Source organism: Prionailurus viverrinus, chromosome D3 (genome assembly GCF_022837055.1).
Source record: "Prionailurus viverrinus isolate Anna chromosome D3, UM_Priviv_1.0, whole genome shotgun sequence".
Taxonomy (NCBI): Eukaryota; Metazoa; Chordata; class Mammalia; order Carnivora; family Felidae; genus Prionailurus; species Prionailurus viverrinus.
In genome coordinates, this window is record NC_062572.1 from 48,237,369 (window position 1) to 48,256,191 (window position 18,823).

An 18,823-nucleotide genomic window follows, 5' to 3' on the forward strand; every position below is an offset into this window, starting at 1 on the left:
ATGCCGCCTGCTCTCTCCTCGCTTGTTTTTGGAAAATCAAACACATCCTTGCCCAGATTAAACAAAATACCTTAAAACACGTTTTTAAAAATCCACAAAACAAAACAAAACAAAACAAAACAACCCCTGCCTGGAAATGCAAAGACGAGTCTGGGCTGTAGACTGCGGTCGAATTCCTCCCTGGGCCGTGGCGGTAAGCCCGACGCCCCAACGTTTCCCGGGGACTCCGGGGTATACCGCGGCCGCAGTGGGCGACCTGAAGCCCCCAGCCCCGGCGTTTCCAGGACACGGAGCCCAGAAGCCCTCCAGCCGTCTCTCTAGCGAGACGGCTTTCCCGGGCGCCGCTAAGGGGCAGAAAGAAGGCGGGCACAGAGCCAGGGAGAGGAACCTCGGGTGCGGAGAGCCCCTCACATCACCTGGCCCACAACCCGGAAGCAGATGCGGGCTGCGCGGCGCGCCCCGGGTTGCGGTTCCGGGTCGGCCTCGCTGCAGCCGGTCCTTCGCTCGCCGCCGCAGCGCCCCGCCCCCGCACTCCGGACCTGGGCCGGCGGCGGCCGCCTAGCTGCTCCCGGGGCCACATGGCTGAGGGGGACGCAGGGAGCGACCAGAGGCAGGTGAGGGCCCGCCGGGGCGCCGACCTCCAGGCTCGGCTCGACCTCGCCTCGCCGTCCCGGGCCTCCTCCGCCGAGAGGCCCTCTGCCCGGGGCCGCCCCCATTCCCGCCGGCACCGTCCGGGCCTCCAGGCGCGCCGTTTGCTGCACTGCGTTCCATTCTCTTGGCGCCCGTTCTCCGCCGATCGCCCTCCGGCCAGCCGCTCCCGGGCGTCGGCGGGCTCGGCCTGCCTCCGACGGTGTCGTCGTCAACCATCAGCACGCGACGGAGCAGCTCCGGGCCGGCGACAGAAATCCGGGTTCTGCTTTCTTCCCTGTCGCCGCCGGGTCACCTTGGACAAGCCACTTATCTCCAGTTTCTGCCTTTGCAAAATGGGCAATAATAACACAAACCCTGGAGTTCCTTGAGGGCCCGCTGGATCTTACTCCTCTTGATAGTGAGCTTTCCCTAGTGCGTGGCTCACGTGGGTACTCTTAAAAGCTTTTCCATCTGGGCTGTGAGGCCAAAATGAGATGCATACAAGGTTGCATACTTTGCTTCCCCTTTTCACCTTTAGATCCTGTTATTTTTCTTTTTTAACCCCAAACCAAAGAATAATTTCCGAAATGTTTTTAGGATACGATTACCAAAAAAACCAATGAAACAACCACCCATACCTGTGCCTAAATCCAAAAGAAACAATGGAGATATTAAGTAGGAATATATGGCTAGTATATAGCAAGGATACTGGGGAGTGGGAGTGAGGATTACGTGGTACCTAAGAAAAGGTGAAGCAGAGGATGTGTGTTCATCTTCCCACTTGTAAATCGTGCTGTAGGGTATTGTATATATCTTGGCTCACTAGTGGCCAAAAACCCAGTGATGTTGCAGCAAGGCTGGTCCTAGTCCTTGTCTGGCAACCACTTACAGAGTAGAACATGGTGACCTGCTGCTAAGACCTTTTGACAGTGTTCCTTCAGGGATCCTTTATAAAGGCTAGTAATGTTAAATAAAAATACTTTATAAGAGGAAGGAAAATTCAGGCTTTTAGGGCATGTACATTCGTTGACTTTTTTTCCTCCCATCAACTTCTTACAGAATGAGGAAATTGAAGCAATGGCAGCTATCTATGGCGAGGAATGGTGTGTCATTGATGACTGTGCCAAAATATTTTGTATTAGAATTAGCGACGATATAGATGACCCCAAGTGGACACTTTGCTTGCAGGTATTTTTCCCTCCTTCTCTATAGCCATTTTCCAGTTACAACAGTGACTGTATGATTGACTAATACTGTATTCCTCTAAATGACTGCTGTGTGACTTCTGAATTGTCTGTTTTCTTGTTAGCTTTTGTTAACAATTGAGTATCTAAGCACCAGGGTAATGAAATCTCTGATCACTCAAGACATGCTTTAACTGATAGTCTCAATCTTTCCTATTCCAGTTATTTTAATTAGATATTCTTAATATACCTTTGACAGACTTGAGTTTCACTTCCTTTCATTGTTCTGTCCATTTAATAGGAGAGGGTTTAAACCTGGAAGGATGGCTAACCTTTAAGAGGAAGAATAGGTTAGTAATTTAAAAGGCTTTATAAAACAGATACTTGTTTCTTTATTAACTGAGAATCAGTGTGGTTAAGATAAAAAAATGACAAGATCAGTATAGCTTTCTGTATTAATGCTTATTCTTTGGTGACTGCCTGTATTTTCAACATAAAGGTTTTTGTCAGTGTTTGTTTTTATAACAATACTGATCTGGGAACAAAGGTGTATGGGTCTCTGTCAAGGGTTAGTTATTTAATGTGTTTACCAGTATTTAATAGGATTTTTTTAAAATATTTCTTCAGAAAAATACCTGGAACATGCTATAGTGCCACCCTTTTCACTTGAGGTTAGGGTTTAATGCCCCTATTTCAGTTTTCCTTTCATCTTTGTCTTCCCCACTCTTATTTCCTAACTTTCATTGCTTGTATACCTTCTCTGTAAATAATGTGCTCCTTAAAAATTGGCATTATCATTAACAGCATACTTTAAGTATAAATATGAGGAGGCATTTCTCTCCTGAGATTGAACAAAATAACTGTTTTGATTTTAGTTTGGCAAGTAGGAAATTTGTCCAGTGACTAGCTTTATAAATATTGTTAATTTTGAGTCATGATGAAGTATAAACAGATTTATTTTTAAACTGCTTTACAGGTGATGCTACCAAATGAATACCCAGGTACAGCTCCACCTATTTATCAACTGAAGTAAGCTATATTTCTATGTTTATATTCTTACAAAAAGATTATACTTTTTAAAGATTATTTCTCTATATTGTGCTTTGTGTTTATATAAAATACCTTTCTTAGGAAAATACATTTGGAAGTTAAGAACACCTTTTGGGGGCACCTGGGTGGTTCAGTTGGTTAAGCTTCTGACTCTTGATTTCGGCTCTGGTCATGATCCCACAGTTCGTGGGCTCAAGCCTCATGTTGGGCTCTGTGCTGGCAGCACAGAGCCTGCTTATGAGTCTCTCTCTCCCTCTCTCCCTCTCCCACTCCCCCTGCTCATGGTTGCATGCTCTCTCTCTCTCACAATAAAGAAACTTTCTTTTTGGTAATGTTTATTCATTTTTGAGAGAGAGAGACAGAGTGTGAGCAAGGGAGGGGCAGAGAGAAAGGGAGACCTAGAATCTGAAGCAGGCTCCTGGCCGTGAGCTGTCAACACAGAGCCAGATGTGGGGCTCAAACCCACAAGCCTTGAGATTCTGACCTGAGCCAAAGTCTGTTGCTTAACCAACTGAGCCATCCAGGCACCCCTGTTTTAAAATTTTATTTATTTGGGGGTGTCTGGGTGGCTCAGTTGGTTAAGCATCCGACTTTGGCTCAGGTGATGATCTCATGGTTCGTGGGTTTGAGCGCCGTGTCAGGCTCTGTGCTAACAGCTCAGATTCTATATGTGTGCCTTTCTCTCTCTTTCTCTGCCCCTCCCCTGCTCACACTGTCTCTCTCTCAAAAATAAAAATACATAAACATTTTTAAAAAAACAAAAAAGTACTAAAAGAACACCTTTTGGACTTTGTATAGAGCATTTAAATAAAAAAATTTAAATTATATAAAAAACACATTGCAGAATGTATTTAGTATAAAAGAGAATCACAGCGTTCATAGGGATAAAATAGCTACTGAATTGTATTTAGAGAGAGAGAGAAATCTTTCTCTTTAGACAAACTGGTGGTTTAGTTTCTCCTAATCTGGTTCTGCTGACCTAGCCATAGTTCCTTAGCATGCCTCTGCCTAAGACTGCTTGCCCTCTGGGAATTACCCATGCTTGGTGCTTCTGGTGCTTCTCCCTGCCCCTTGTTGTGGAGGAACCATCTTCTTAGCAGCCTAAGCTTAATCTTAGTCATGACCTGTTGATTGCAAATGATCTTTGATCAGCTTTGTCCACTTGACCTCCTAAGATGTATAAACTTGTGTGAAGAGAATTCCATTAAATTGTCATTATTAAAATTTTTACCTACCAGTGGGATAATTTTTTGTATGTGTTTTAAAACAAATAAAATTTGATAATAATAATGGTTCTGTTAATTTTTATTTATTGAATATGAGAGATATAATTTTAGAATGCCTATAAACATAAATGCCCTTTTCAGGAAAAGTTGATATATATTTTTGCAGTCACGTGACAACCACTCTATTTGTTAAAGTTGTTTTTGAGACACTAGAAAAAAAAATTGGCAATTCCTAACAGTGTCGCAGATACTGTGAATCTGGAAATTTGGATTCTCGAACTTGTTCTGCCATTTACGTAAACCCGGACAGGTTCATGATATACTATGAACTCACCTCTGTTTTTTAAACCATATTTTAATTGAATAATACTGGGATTGCCTTCATCAAGGTTTCCTGGGAGGACACAATAAGTTAATGCCAATGAAAGCATTTTGGAGCTGTATAGATTTGTACAATATAACATTTTAATGAAAGTAGGTAATTTTTAAAAGTTATCAAATAATTTGTAATTTAATCAGTAATTTCTGTTTGAAATATAAACACAATCCTTGAATAGTCTTCTTCATTGTGTTTTATTTAATCTTAGTGCTCCTTGGCTTAAAGGACAAGAACGTGCAGATTTATCAAATAGCCTTGAGGAAATATATATGTAAGTAGCAAATGATTAAAAAAAAATTCTACTTGTGATTTTATTGTGGGCTTTTGTTACAACTGATATGTTAAGGCATTTTCTAAAGTTTTTGTTAAGCTGCCTTTCCCTTAACATAAAGGATGCATTTGAAGAGTCTTTGAAAGACTGGTTATATAATTTTATATATACACTTGATATGATTTCTACTTAGATAAAACAAAAACAAAAAACAGTAACGATTCAGAGCTAATAGCTGTAAAAATACCAGATTGTGAAAATAAACCCAAAGATACAGTTCTTGTTTTAATACTTTCACAGGCTATGTTGAATGAAACTGGTTACAGCAGAATCTTGTATTAGGTCATAAAACTGAGAGTCTATTGACACTGTATTCTTCACTGTTTCATTCATTCAAGAAATACTACAAGATAGGCACTGTACTAGGTCATAGGTACACATAGTAAAAACAAAAATGATCTCTGTTTTCATGGCATTTAGAACTTACTGATAAAGCTATCACTCATGACATTGTAAAATGAAGGTAAAACTGCAGCTCTGATAAGTTCTGTAAAAGAAAGATATTAATGTGCAGTACTAAATGAATTTGAAACAAGATATAACCTAGTCAAGGATGGCTTGACTTCAGAGCTGAATTACTGAAGTGAAGATAACTAGCGAATGGCACAACGTGTGCAAAGGCTCTGTGTCAAGGAGCTTGTCAAGACATAAAGTTGGTGGTATGAAGGGGGAAGAGAGGGGAGGGGAGAGGAGGGAGGATGCTGGGACAGTGACCTGGTGAGGTAGGCAGGGGAGGTCATGCACAGTCTTGGAGGCCATGTGAAGGATTGTTGTCTTTGTTGTTAAGACCCGTGGAAAGCAGAGGTTTTCAAGCGGTGTGATGTCGTTGATAAGATTCTGACTTTGAAAACACCAATCTGTTTCTGTGTGGAGAGCTGATTGGAAGGGAGCAAGAATAGATACGTTAGGAGGCTAATGCAGTAGTCCAGGGAAGATGACTGTGATTTGGATTAATTTTAGTAAGATGTTAATTTAGTAAAATAAACAATGTTTTAGAATCAGTTTTACTGTAATCCTGAAACTGGTAAGGATTGTCTTATATGTTCTAGGTGGCCACCCTTTTTGGTACAGTGTATCCCTGGGATCTCGGCCAGGTTCCTTTTCCTCCTAAAATATTTAATTAAAATGTGGTAAGTCTTTATGGAATTGCTTCTGTTCATTCCTTCCTGGAGAAGTATGGTCTTCCTTGAGTCCCAGGTTTACACTTGACCCTGGAAGTAACCAAGAACTGGACGTATCAATAAAGGATGACCCCATTTAGATATTCCTCAGCATATAAGTATTATTTATTTCCTCAATTAAATGTTTTCTGATAACTTTCTCTAACCTTACTGGTCATTCCAACTTTACGCCCCCAAGAAACTTGTTTCTGTAATCCTTTATTTATGTTTATTTACCATTTTATCTTCTCCCTTAGAGTAGAATAAATATACTGCAAATTTGTTCACCAGTGATGTTGTAATTATACATCTTGTGGTCATTTTTTTAGTTCTTATTTTATGTGACATCTGTAACTTATGCTGGTGTTGAAGTAACTTATGCTGGTCTTTCTTGAAAACCTTCCCATATTTGGATTCTATCATACTAATGTCCATAAGTTAGATTTTTCTCCTACCTATCCACAATGTCATGTACTCAGAAATGACTTCCCATCTGCCTTTTTTCTATCCAAAAGCCCCTCTTTTACTAAGAGATAGATCCCTTCCCATAGGACACAATTTGGTGTTCTCCCTAACTGGTTCAGTTGAGCTATTTGGGAATTAGGAAAGGTCAGAGATTATAAAGCAGTTTGTTCTAAAGATAGAATTGTGGTTTATACTGTCTTGCTTATTAAAAAGGGCTTGAATAATCCTAGTCCAATGGTATTGTTTTCACACAGGTGGTGTGAGTAAAAATAAACACTCTTTTAAAAAGAGCACCCTTGGGGCGCCTGGGTGGCTCAGTCGGTTGAGCAGCCGACTTCGGCTCAGGTCATGATCTCGCGGTTCGTGTGTTCGAGCCCCACGTCGGGCTCTGTGCTGACGGCTCAGAGCCTGGAGCCTGTTTCAGATTCTGTGTCTCCCTCTCTCTGACCCTCCCCCGTTCATGCTCTGTCTCTCTCTGTCTCAAAAATAAATAAACGTTAAAAATTTTTTTTTTAAAAAGAGCACTCTTTAAAACACTCTTAAAAAGTTTTGTGACAGCCTTTAATATTTTTCCATAAATCCAGCAGGGGGCAGCAAATTGAAAAATATTATTAGTTTTGAAAATTAGTAAATGTATGAATATAGTTTTAATATTTATAGTTTCATTATATTCTAAATATTATATCACTATGAAGATTTTTACATTAACATCATTTTGTATGTAAAATGTGATTTTTGCCTAGACAAGAGGATGAGCCATGGTTTGTTTCCTCTTAGGTAGGAAAGCAGAAGTCAGAAAACAGTTTTTCCCGTAAGAATTTATTGCGTATCTCCTATATGCTGGTACTTTGTTAGGAGTTTGGAATTTAAAAATGAAGATAAATGTGTACCAGTATGATATAATGACGTAATTACTGAGAGGTTTGGACCAAGTGCTGTACTAGCATTTTTTTAAGAGGTTTTAGCAACAGACTATCTCTGGGCATGTGGATAGAGTTGTAAAGAAGGGTTCCATTGTGAAGGAGACCTTGGAGCATGGTGTTTGCCAGGTAATCAAGTGGGGAGAGGTTTTCTGGTAGAAGGGACTGCATGAGCAAAATCATGTAGGTGTGAAGCAACCTGGCATCTTCAGAATTTAGCAAATAGTTTCAGGTGCCAGGTATATAAATTAGGTAAGGATAAGAATAAAGAAGTCGTAAGTTGGGAAAGAAGTGTGGGCATTATGTTGTAGGCTCTAAGTGTTCTACACAGAGTAGTGATGTAATCAGATTTGTATTGCAGTGTGAGAGATGGGCTGTGAAGAGTTTGAGGAGGAGGGAGATGGTGGAAGACTTTTTAGGAAGGCAACAAGAATGGATGGAGAAGAATGATCAGTTAAAGAAATACTTAAGAATATAGACTGGGGCACCTGGATGGCTCAGTCGGTTAAGCATCCAACCCTTGGTTTTGGTTCAGGTCGTTATGTCACGGTTCAAAAGTTTGGGCCCCATGTTGGGCTCTGTACTGGCAGCATGGAGGCTACTTGGGATACTGTCTCTCTCTCCCCCTCCCCCTCTCTCCCTCCCTTCTTCTCTCCCTCCTTCCCTCTCTCTCTCCCCCATCTCCCTCCCTCCCTCTCCCTTTCAAAATAAATAAATAAACTCTTTAAAAAAAAGAATATTGACTAGGATTTGGTGATTAGTTACTTGTAGATTAATTTGCTCATCATACCTTATTTTTGATGAAATATTTTGCATATGAGTATTTTAAATCTGTGAAAATAATTATTTTAATCAAGCAAAAGGTGAATGATGGATTTAAAAATACCCGGAACATAATAATAAATGTTGTTTAAGAGTAATCCCTTAAGGAAAGGGATTAACTTTTTTTTTTTTTTGTAGTACAGGTTTTTCCCCACCATCTAAAAGTGGAGCATTCCTATTAAACCTCTCAAAATGGCATAAAGAAAGAATATCCCCAACATTCTGAATGTTCAAGTTACACTGCTTCACTTTATGAAAGACCTACATTTGGTACAGTATTGGCAGTTCTTGTAAAAGTGAAAATCCTCTTCAGGTTTCTTTTGGTTAGTGAAAACAGCTAATGTAGATCTTTTGTAAAAGTGCAGTGGCATAACACAAACTTTTGGAAAATGGGGGAATATCTGTATTTAAATTTACAATGGTTCATTTTAACAATATTTAATTTAAAATCCAATGGGGCGCCTGGGTGGCGCAGTCGGTTAAGCGTCCGACTTCAGCCAGGTCACGATCTCGCGGTCGGCGAGTTCGAGCCCCGCGTCGGGCTCTGGGCTGATGGCTCAGAGCCTGGAGCCTGTTTCCGATTCTGTGTCTCCCTCTCTCTCTGCCCCTCCCCCGTTCATGCTCTGTCTCTCTCTGTCTCAAAAATAAATAAATGTTAAAAAAAAAAAAATTTTAAATCCAAGATGATTTTAATTTCCCACAGCCCCTCACATTTTGATTTATCATGGAGTCTTAGATTTGAAAGTTGGGAGGAGAGGCTTATCAGATGAGATCAGGTGCGTTCAGGGTGGTATGGCCGTAGACAAGGCCAGGCTTATCAAAGCACAAATTGTCACAAAGCTAAAAGAGTGAGGAAAACATTGTTCAAGACTACTGCAGTAGGGGAGAGAGGCCAGAGCTCAGTCTGACCTCAACTTCCAGAAACAAAAGGCAGAATTTTTTGTGTTTTTAATTCCAATGAGTTAACATACAGTGTTATTAGTTTCATGTATATAAGATACCATAATTCCATACATTGCTGGTGCTCATCATGACAAGTGCCCTCCTTAATCCCCATCACCTATTTCACCCATCTCCCTACCCACCTCCTCTCTGGTAATCATCTGCTTATTCTCTATGGTTAAGAGTCTCTTTCTTGATTTCTCTCTCTTTCTCTTTTTTTTTTTTTTTTTTTTTGGTCTCCTTTGCTTTTTGTTTTGTTTAAATTCCACATATGAGTGAAATCATATGGTATTTGTCTTTCTCTGACTTATTTCACTTAGCATAATACTTCAATCCTTTTTCTATGGCTGTGTAATATTCCATTATACATATTTATATTTATACATGTCACATCTTCTTTATCCATTCATCAGTGGATGGACACTTGGGTTTCTTCCATATCCTGGCTATGGTAAATAATGCTGCTATAAACATAGGGGTGCATATATTGCTTTGAATTAGTGTTTTTGTACTTTTGGGGTAAATACCTAGTAATTTGATTGCTGGATTATAGGATAGTTCTATTTTTAACTTTTTGAGGAACCTCCATACTGTTTTCCACAGTGGCTGTACCAGTTTGCATTCCCACCAGCAGTGCACAAGGGTTCTTTTTTTCTCCACATCCTCCCTAACACCTATTGTTTCTCATGTTGATTTTAGCCATTCTGACAGGTGTGAGGTAATATCTGATTGTACTTTTGATTTGCATTTCCCTGATGGTAAGAGATGAAGAGCATCTTTACCTGTGTCTATTTGCCATCTGGGTGTCTACTCTGGAGGAATATCTATGTGTTTTGCCCATTTTTAAATTGGATTATTTGTTTTTTGGGTGTTGAGTTTTATAAGTTCTTTACATATTTTGGATACTAACCCTTTATTGTATGTGTCATTTGCAAATATCTTCTCCCATTCCATAGATTACCTTTTAATTTTATTGATTTGTTTCTTTTGATGCGTAGAAGTCTTTTGTTTTTATGTAGTCCCAGTAGTTTATTTTTGCTTTTGATTTTCTTGCCAGGAGAATTTTTAAAATTTTCATTCCAGTGTAGTTAACATGCAATGTTATATTAGTTTCAGATGTACAATATAGTGATTCAGCAGTTCCATATATTACTCAGTGCTCATCAAGATAAGTCTGTTCTTAATCCCCTTCACTTAATTTACCCCATCCCACACCCCCCCCACCTCCCCTATGGTAACCATCTGTTTGTTCTCTAAAGTTAAGAGTCTTTTTTTTTTTTATTTCTCTTCCTTTGTTTGTTTCTTTAATTCCACATGAGTAGAATCATATGGTATTTGTCTCTTTCTGCTCTGACTTATTTTGCTTAGCATTATGTTACCTAGATCCATCCGTTTGTTGCAGATGGCAAGTTTTCATCCTTTTCCATGGCTGAATAACATTCCACATACATACACACCATATTTCCTTTATCCCTTCATCTATTGATGGACACTTGTGTTGCTTTCTTAGTTTGGCTGTTGTAAATAATTCTGCAGTAAACATAGGGGTGCATGTATCCTTTCAAATTAGTGTTTTTGTATTCTTTGAGTAAATGCACAGTAGTGTGATTCCTGGATTGTAGGGTAGTTCTACTTTTAATTTTTTGAGGAACCTGCCTACTGTTTTTCACAGTGGGTACACTAGTTTGCATTCCTATCAACAGAATTTGTAAGGGCTGGGATAAGGATTTGAGGGAAGGTTAATCAGTGAGCTGTGTAAGCCCAGTAAGTTATTTCCTGAGTTTGCAAATGTGTTTCTCATGATTAGGCCATCTGTGTTTGCTAATTGTTGCTCATCAGAAGTTAGGCTCCTCCCCTCCCATAAAGATGGGAGAAGGGATGCTGTCTTCCTTAATGATTACAGTTCAAAATGATGGCTGCCAGGTCCTTGAGAAAGACACTCTTAGGCTATAAAACTGACAGGATTCTCCCTAAATCCTTTGGGATACTCCCAAAGGAGTAGAGAAAGAATTTATATGTCAAGTTTTCTAACAAAAATGCACTAAGAAAAGGGAGGTCAGGGCCTATAGTTAGGAAGTTCTGCCAGTCTCAAGTTCAGCTAAGCTGGCATTAAGGCTGTCTTGGCCAGGCTTCTAGAATCAGTTTTGGAAATAATGTGGCCTCTTTGAATCTGTTTTCTCATCTGTAAAATAAGGATAATAGAATAGTACTGTTGTGAGGATTAAATGACATAATCTGCATAATGTGCTTTAGAAGCATATGATAGCCACCCTTAATTTTATTGTTATTAAAAGAATCATCTCATCCAATTTTGTCATTTTGAAAATGGGATAATAGAAACTCAGATTGAGTGATTTGTCTGAGGTCACACAACTTAGTAGTGTATTTTAGCAGGTGGCTTTGTCCATAAATCAACAAATATAAATATTAGAAAATTAAAGATACAACAGAGCCACAAGTAACATGACTTTGTTTTGATCATTCTGGATTGGCTAATAGTCATTTAAGTATAGCTATTCACAAAATCCAGCTTTTAGTCCAAGTTTGTCTTTTATTCAATTTGAAACAAATATTGTTCTAGACATTTTCTATTTAGCTACTTTACCATAATTTAATTTAATAAATAAAAGCTTAGCATCTCACCCTATAATAAGTAGTTTTTTAAAATTTTGTATCAGAGTCCTTAGGATTCCGTAGACTTCCTCCAGGACCAGTTGTGGGTGGCGTGCAAGGCAGATAGACACAGGAAGGAGGACTCTCAGCTTTTGTCTGTTTATTTGTTTCTGATTCTGTGAGAGATTTCGTTATAGCAATGCAAAAGTTTGAAAACCACCAAATCCTAGTGGATAGTTAAAATCTTGGACCAAGGAGAAAACACAGTTTCTTCTTACAAGAGAAAACACAAATGCAGCAATAACGACAACAACAAAAACAAACAAACAAAACACCATTAGTGATAGAACAAGGGAAAGAGTAATTGTCATTTTCCTTAGGAAATTGTAAACACCCACTACAACTTCCATACGTTGGATTTCAGTAGGTTTTGTTAAATACAAGGGAAAAAGGAAGCATTCGGTAACTGATGTTGGGCAGAAGTGCTGTTGTACGTTTTTTCTGCAAGAAGCCATGGGCCGGAGGAGAGGAGATTTGGAGTTAAGGTTTAATTTTGTCTTTATTATTTGGAAAAATTATTTATTAATCGTGAAAATTCTTCCAAGGTGTTTTCACAACACTCCAACAACAAATCTGAATGTGAATGTATGATTCATACACAGGATGATTTTCCTGCCTCGAAGGTGGCTTAAGGATTTAGTGAAGTAACAAAGTGTTTTCTACATGTCTTCTGTATAGTAGGTGTTCATTAAACACTAGATACTGGTATTACTATTTTTGGTGATGTGAAGAATTCAATAGAATGAGATTAGGAGATGGAGAGAATTATATACAAAAACATAAATTTGTAAGGATCACAAACACTGATATAAGGGACCCAGTTTTCTCATTGACTACCATCCCCCCAGGCCAGCATGTAGACATGGTGTAGTTATGTTGAGTGAATTAAGATAGGTTCACTTGAAGAGAAACTGCTTCTATAAAGTAAGATAACATTCTCTAAGTCTCTGTTTTATAGATGAAGAAACAGACTCAGAGTTCAAGTGGCTTACTTGCCTAGGATCATAGCTGCTTGATAGGAGAGCAAAATGCAGTGAGCAAGCTGAGTTTTGGAGTCAGTCTGCATTCACATTCTGTCTTTGGGCTTCTTCACTGCTTCTAAGACTGTTTTAGACAAGTCTGTTTTCTCTAGGTCTGTTTTCTCATTTGTACAATGGGGAAATAATACTTCATTAAATAATTGTGAGCATTTAATGTGTTGACACATATAATGAACTTTGGGCTTTGTATATACTCAATCCATCGTACCTTTCTGCGTCTATACCTCTGAATCATTTATTGAGAAGAGAGGATAGAAGTGGGAGTTGTTTAAAAGAAATTCAAACCACATTCCCCAAATTTTAAAGCCTTTCCAGTTGACTTTTCCTCTCTCTTAGAATCTTAGACACCAGTTACCGGAGCACAGGGAGGAATGTTTAGTGCTAAGGAGTTATGGGTAAGATGGGGAAGATTTGAGGGTACAGAATTATTTGAAAACAATATTTTCTTCTCTCTGCTTGTTTTGAAAGTTTCCTTTGGTGGGTACTGATGAGTAGTGATGAAGAGAGATAGTGGTTTCAAGGGGGACTTTCAGAGGAAGGAGGTAAGGTGTTGTTATCAAGTAATACGGGGATTACTTTAAGTACACGTAACGGACATTTATCTAAAGTTGGTGTCATTCCCTAAAGAGTAGACACTGGGACCTTTATTTTATTGCTGTTGTCATCATTTGACATAACTCTATGGACATGAACCATGCCATGTTCTTTTTCTCAGTGACCTTTGAGTTGGATTTAATTTATCTGAATCAGTCAGACATTATTTGGAACCAAAATGAGTCAATTTGGGCAACAGAATATTTTGTCAAAAACAAAATGCGATTGTAAAGTTGTTACCTGAATTGTCTTTTAAGTCTTTTAAATTTGGTCTCTGAGGGAGTTCCTCTGATGCTTTGCATTCTTCTTTGCTGAAATAATTATACCAAACAAGTGTGCCAAATAAGCGGTTTGAAATTGTTCAAAAAGCTTAAAAAAAAAGCAAGCTGTGACATCAGTACTGAAACTATATCTGCTAACAGGAACTGAATCCCCTTTACATGTATCTACTTCATCTAGTTCAAGTTCAGAAGTTTTCTTTACCCTCTTTGGTTGCAGCTTTTCTCTTATTTTAAGTAAGCAATGTTAATTTGGAGCCTGTTGAAATTGTTAATACTGATATGAACATCTGTATTCAATACTTAGCTAACAGATGTTAGGAAATCTCATTATAAATTCTTTTGTAAAAGGCATAGCTAGATTGCATATAATTTCTTAGATTGTAAATATGTTTATATTTTCTTGAATTTGAGAAAGAATTTTTTTTAATAACCAAGTTTTCTCTTCAATTTTGTTTAGACAGAATATTGGTGAAAGTATTCTTTACCTATGGGTAGAGAAAATAAGAGATGTTCTAATACAGAAATCTCAGATGACAGAACCAGGTAAATACCAGAAGAATATTATTAATATTATTAATGCTCTTTTAACTTAATCATAATTAAATTTCCATGTAAATATTCTAAATGAAATTTTTAATGAAAAATCTGTATCCTGTTTTATGGTTCATATGTGATAAAATACAAGTTTCTCTGGACAAGTTCATTTGCTCATGTAGTTATGGTTATTTCTATGTGATTTTAGCCTCTTTGGTTTCATATTATACTCTTACAGAACTTGGGTTAAAGAACGTGGGTCTAAAATTTCTGCTTTCTTTGACTATTAAGGTAATATGAACCATGTAACATTCCTCATGAATTACTGGAGTACACAAGTTAGACATTAGCTTCAAATGAGTAAAGTGTTTATAGAAAAAGAACTCTGGAAAACACACCAACTGATATTTAGGATATAAAAATTTACTTTGAAAATTGATTTTTATTTTGGACTCACTTAGCAAAATCATTATATATTTAAAATTGATAGTAGTGGTAACTTTTTCAGAGCATTTTACTATTTTTCTGTAGAAACTACAACGTTTTTACTGCTTCCATTAACATCTGATATAAATGGTATGAAGATATTCTCTCCATGTGGCAATCATTTTTGAATTATTTTCCTGACTTTTATAATTCATGTTCTGATTTTGTAGCATTTCAGGGCATTGATACGAAAAGTAGTCTCAAAATAAAATTGATTTTTGCTGATCTACCATGCTAGAGTGTGGGATAATTGCAAAAAATGGAATGTATGCCAGTAAAAATTTAGGACTCCAAAAAATTTGGAATCACTCAATTCTCAGGAGATTTTTAAAAGTATAGATCTTAAAAATAAGATATTTTCCCTTTTTCATCTATATCCACATTACAGTTTAGCCACTCTTTAAATTGTAATGTTATTGATTTTTGTTTACAATTTGTAGTTACACTTTTTAGAAATTTTGTTTGGTATTTTTCTTACCAAAAATTGTTTTTGTAGACTTCATACTAAAATGGAAGGATTTGTAATTCTAAAGAACTAATAAGATTACAAGCTCATGATCAAGATATCTCATGAGAATTTTCCATTCTACCCACTTAACAAGTAACTTAGGTTGATTTTACTGTTAATCTTCAGTACAAATTTATCTCATAGGTTTTTTCTATTGCAGAAGTACTAAATTTTGAAGTAATTATATACACAAAAAAATTTTTACAATTCTGTACTAATTTTAGACTTACAGAAAAATTGCAAAAATAGTACAATGAACTCTTTTATATTCCTCACTCTGTTTCCCCTAGTAACATCCTACTTAACCACAGTATAATTACCAAGAATAGGAAACTAACATTGGTATAATATTAACCAAACTAAAGATCCGAATTTCATGGATTTTTTCCACTAATGTCCTTTCTGCTGTTATAGGATGCTGTCCAAGATTCTACCTGTTATTTCTCCTTACTCTCTTCTAGTCTGTAAATAATTTCTCAGTCTTTCCTTGGCTTTTATGACCTCTTATGACCTGACACTTTTGAAGAGTACTGTATTTTGTAGAATGTCCCTCTGTTTGGGTCTGTCCATTGTTTTCTCATATTGGAGCAAGATTAGGCATTTTGGCAAGAATACCACAAAAATGATATTGTCTCCTTCACAGTGCATATATCAAGGAACTCATGGTATCAGTATGCTTTATTGTTATGTTTACCTTGATCCTTTGGTTACAGTGGTATCTGTCAGGTATCTCCACTGTAAAGTTATAGTATTAATCAAGCCTCTCCAGAGAACCAATTGGGTGTGAGTGTGTGTGTGTGTGTGTGTGTGTGTGTGTATGTGTGTATGCGTGTGTATTTATAAAGACAAGGAGGGGGAAGAGAGGGATGGATGCAGAAGAAGGGAGGAAGAGGTGTGGAAGAGAAGGAGAGAGAGATTAATTTAAGGAATTGGCTCATGAGATTGTGGAGGCTGGCAAGTCCACACTCTGCAAGGTACTTTGGCAGGCTGGAGACCTAGGGAAGAATTAGTGTTGCAGCTCAAGTCTGAAGGCTGGCTGTCTGCTCGAAGAATTCCCTCTTCCTCTGGGGAGGCTAGTCCCTTTTCTATTAAGACCTTAACTAGATGTAGCTCTCTCACATTGTGGAGGACAGTCTGCTTTACTCAAAGTTAACTGATTTCAATGTGAATTCCATCTAAGAAATACCTTTACAGAAACATCTAGAATAGAGTTTGATCAAATAAATATCTGGATACTGTGGACTAAACTAGCCAAGTTGACATATAAACTTAACCTCACAGTTACTGTCTTTCCCTTTGTAGTTGATAAGTACCTTGAGGGAGATATTTGGCTCTCTGCTAATATCCTGTTCCTCCTTAAACTTTAACTTTAATATCTATTAGTCTGTCTTGTCAACAGTATTTATTGCTGTGGTGTTTGCATAATAATGATTCTCATTTCCTTCTTTCCTTCTTCATGGAATTGGAATTCTTTTGTGAGGAAGAGATGTCTCTTCTCCTTGTTTGTTTTTTATTTATTTTTATCAGTATGAACTCATGTATATCATTTTACTCCATGGGTTAAAATTCTATATTATCATTATTTTGTTGCTCAAATTTTTCCAGCTTTGGCCTTCAGGTAGACTCTTGTATTCTCTTTTGTTAGCTCACCTGTCTTTTTTTTTTTTTTTTTTTTGACCATTTCTTTGCTCTCCGGAATCATAAGCTCTTCCAGGCTCATCTTTTATTTATTTTCCTAGACAAAGACCAACCAATTATTAAGTGGAATTCCTTACTGTCCTCTAAGTTCATTCATAAGGTCTCATATCCACATAGGTCCTGACATCAAGAAGAAAACTGAAGAGGAAGATGTAGAATGTGAAGATGATCTCATTTTAGCATGTCAACCGGAAAATCCTGTTAAAGCATTGGATTTTGAGATTAGTGAAAATCAAACAGGTATATTACCATCTAGTTTCTTTTGAGGCTCCCGGGATGGCAGTTGTTACCAACTAGTTTCTTTTGAGGCATGTGGGATGTTTCTGAAATGGTATAGAACTGTAGTAAACTCTCATACATTAAGAAATAGTTATTAAGGGGCGCCTGGGTGGCGCAGTCGGTTAAGCGTCCGACTTCAGCCAGGTCACGATCTCGCGGTCTGTGAGTTCGAGCCCCTCGTCAGGCTCTGGGCTGATGGCTCAGAGCCTGGAGCCTGTTTCCGATTCTGTGTCTCCCTCTCTCTCTGCCCCTCCCCCATTCATGCTCTGTCTCTCTCTGTCCCAAAAATAAATAAAAAACGTTGAAAAAAAAATTAAAAAAAAAAGAAATAGTTATTAAGTTGCAGAGAATTGAGGGGTTTTTTTTCCTGCCTGCTGGCCATTTTGATGTTTGCTAGGTCTGTCAGAATGATGAGGAAAAAACAGAAATTTTTCCCTCCCCCCACTGTTTTTTTGTGTGTGTGTGACTTTCTAGAGTTTTGAATTAATGATAGGAGAAACTGAAACTAAGAAATACTCTGTTAATGTTTTCAGTTCACATCCTGTTTTTATACGTCTATTTTGAAATCCTCAGCTGTCTCCTGATGTTTCAGTTAACTTTTAGTCTGTGTTCATAAATATAATAGCTTAACGTACAGCCACTGAACTCAAGCTAGTAAAATGCCTTTAAGATTTTAGTTTTTGCTTAAGTAGATTTGTTCCATAATCAGATAGTATTCAGCTTATGAATAGGTTGATGAGATAAATCAATCAGCTGTATGTTGCCATTGGAAAATATCTTCTATTTTAGTATCTTAAAATTTTGAACGGTAGCATCAGTTTTCTCAAGGCTTTTACAAAAACATGATAGGCCAGAGGGAACTATGCGTCATACAGTAGCTTTCAAACAATACTATGAAGCTTTAAAGTTCTTGTGTGGTGTTTCAGGACCTGGAAGGGAAATAAATAGGAAGAGAAAGAGTGGGAGAAAAGACCCAGGATTCCCACCCCTACCTCAGTGTCACATTTTATTCATTTATATATTTGTGGATTTGGCATAAGATTTCTTTCAGGAAACAGGATACACTATTAAAAGCAAGAGTAAAAATCATAGTCAACAATAAATAGTGTCCAGTTCATGTTGACCTTAGTGCTACCCTGGTACAGTGGTCATAGTTTGTTCAAGAAGAGGACACACTCAGGAGGAAGGCAAAACATCCTGCATAAACCTGGTTTCTTGACCTAGCCCCGCCACACACCAGTGCAGTAAGTTTTGACAAGTTGTTTAAAGCTGTAAAGAAATATTTTTACATGTGTTAGTTGAAGTAGTCCATTAATTGTAAGGCAAGCTGACCTGGGTAAGATTCAACAGATCAGTGAATAGAAATAGGAAACAATTTTAATTATTTTTCCTGAATAGCTTTAGATCCTAAATGAGGCAGATGTAGTAGCCAGGATAGTTGGTAAGTTTCTCAACAGAGTTAAGGTCAAATTAGTGGTTCTTAAACTTGTTTAAGAGGCAGAATAACTGGAAATAATGATACTCTGTGGAATACCAATTTGGTGTATCATTGATATATTCAATCCTATGAAGAAGGAACAGTTTTATTAGCAGAAAACATTTCATCACAGCTACACAAAAT

General features: G+C 37.7%; 1 protein-coding gene across 4 annotated transcripts in view; it reads left to right on the plus strand.

Annotated features, from left to right (window-relative positions):
* Positions 1 to 482: 482 nt before the first annotated feature.
* The window catches only part of IMPACT (impact RWD domain protein), a 29,846-nt gene continuing 11,505 nt past the window's right edge, over positions 483 to 18,823 (plus strand). For 2 of the 4 annotated variants that reach the window (XM_047828296.1, XM_047828297.1), the window contains exons 1-6: positions 483 to 614; positions 1,690 to 1,818; positions 2,791 to 2,843; positions 4,678 to 4,740; positions 14,155 to 14,240; positions 17,041 to 17,163. In XM_047828296.1, coding sequence (XP_047684252.1) covers positions 579 to 614; positions 1,690 to 1,818; positions 2,791 to 2,843; positions 4,678 to 4,740; positions 14,155 to 14,240; positions 17,041 to 17,163 — 490 coding nt within the window. In that variant the 5' untranslated portion in view covers positions 483 to 578. The other 2 variants (XM_047828299.1, XM_047828300.1) reach the window with 2 other exon arrangements.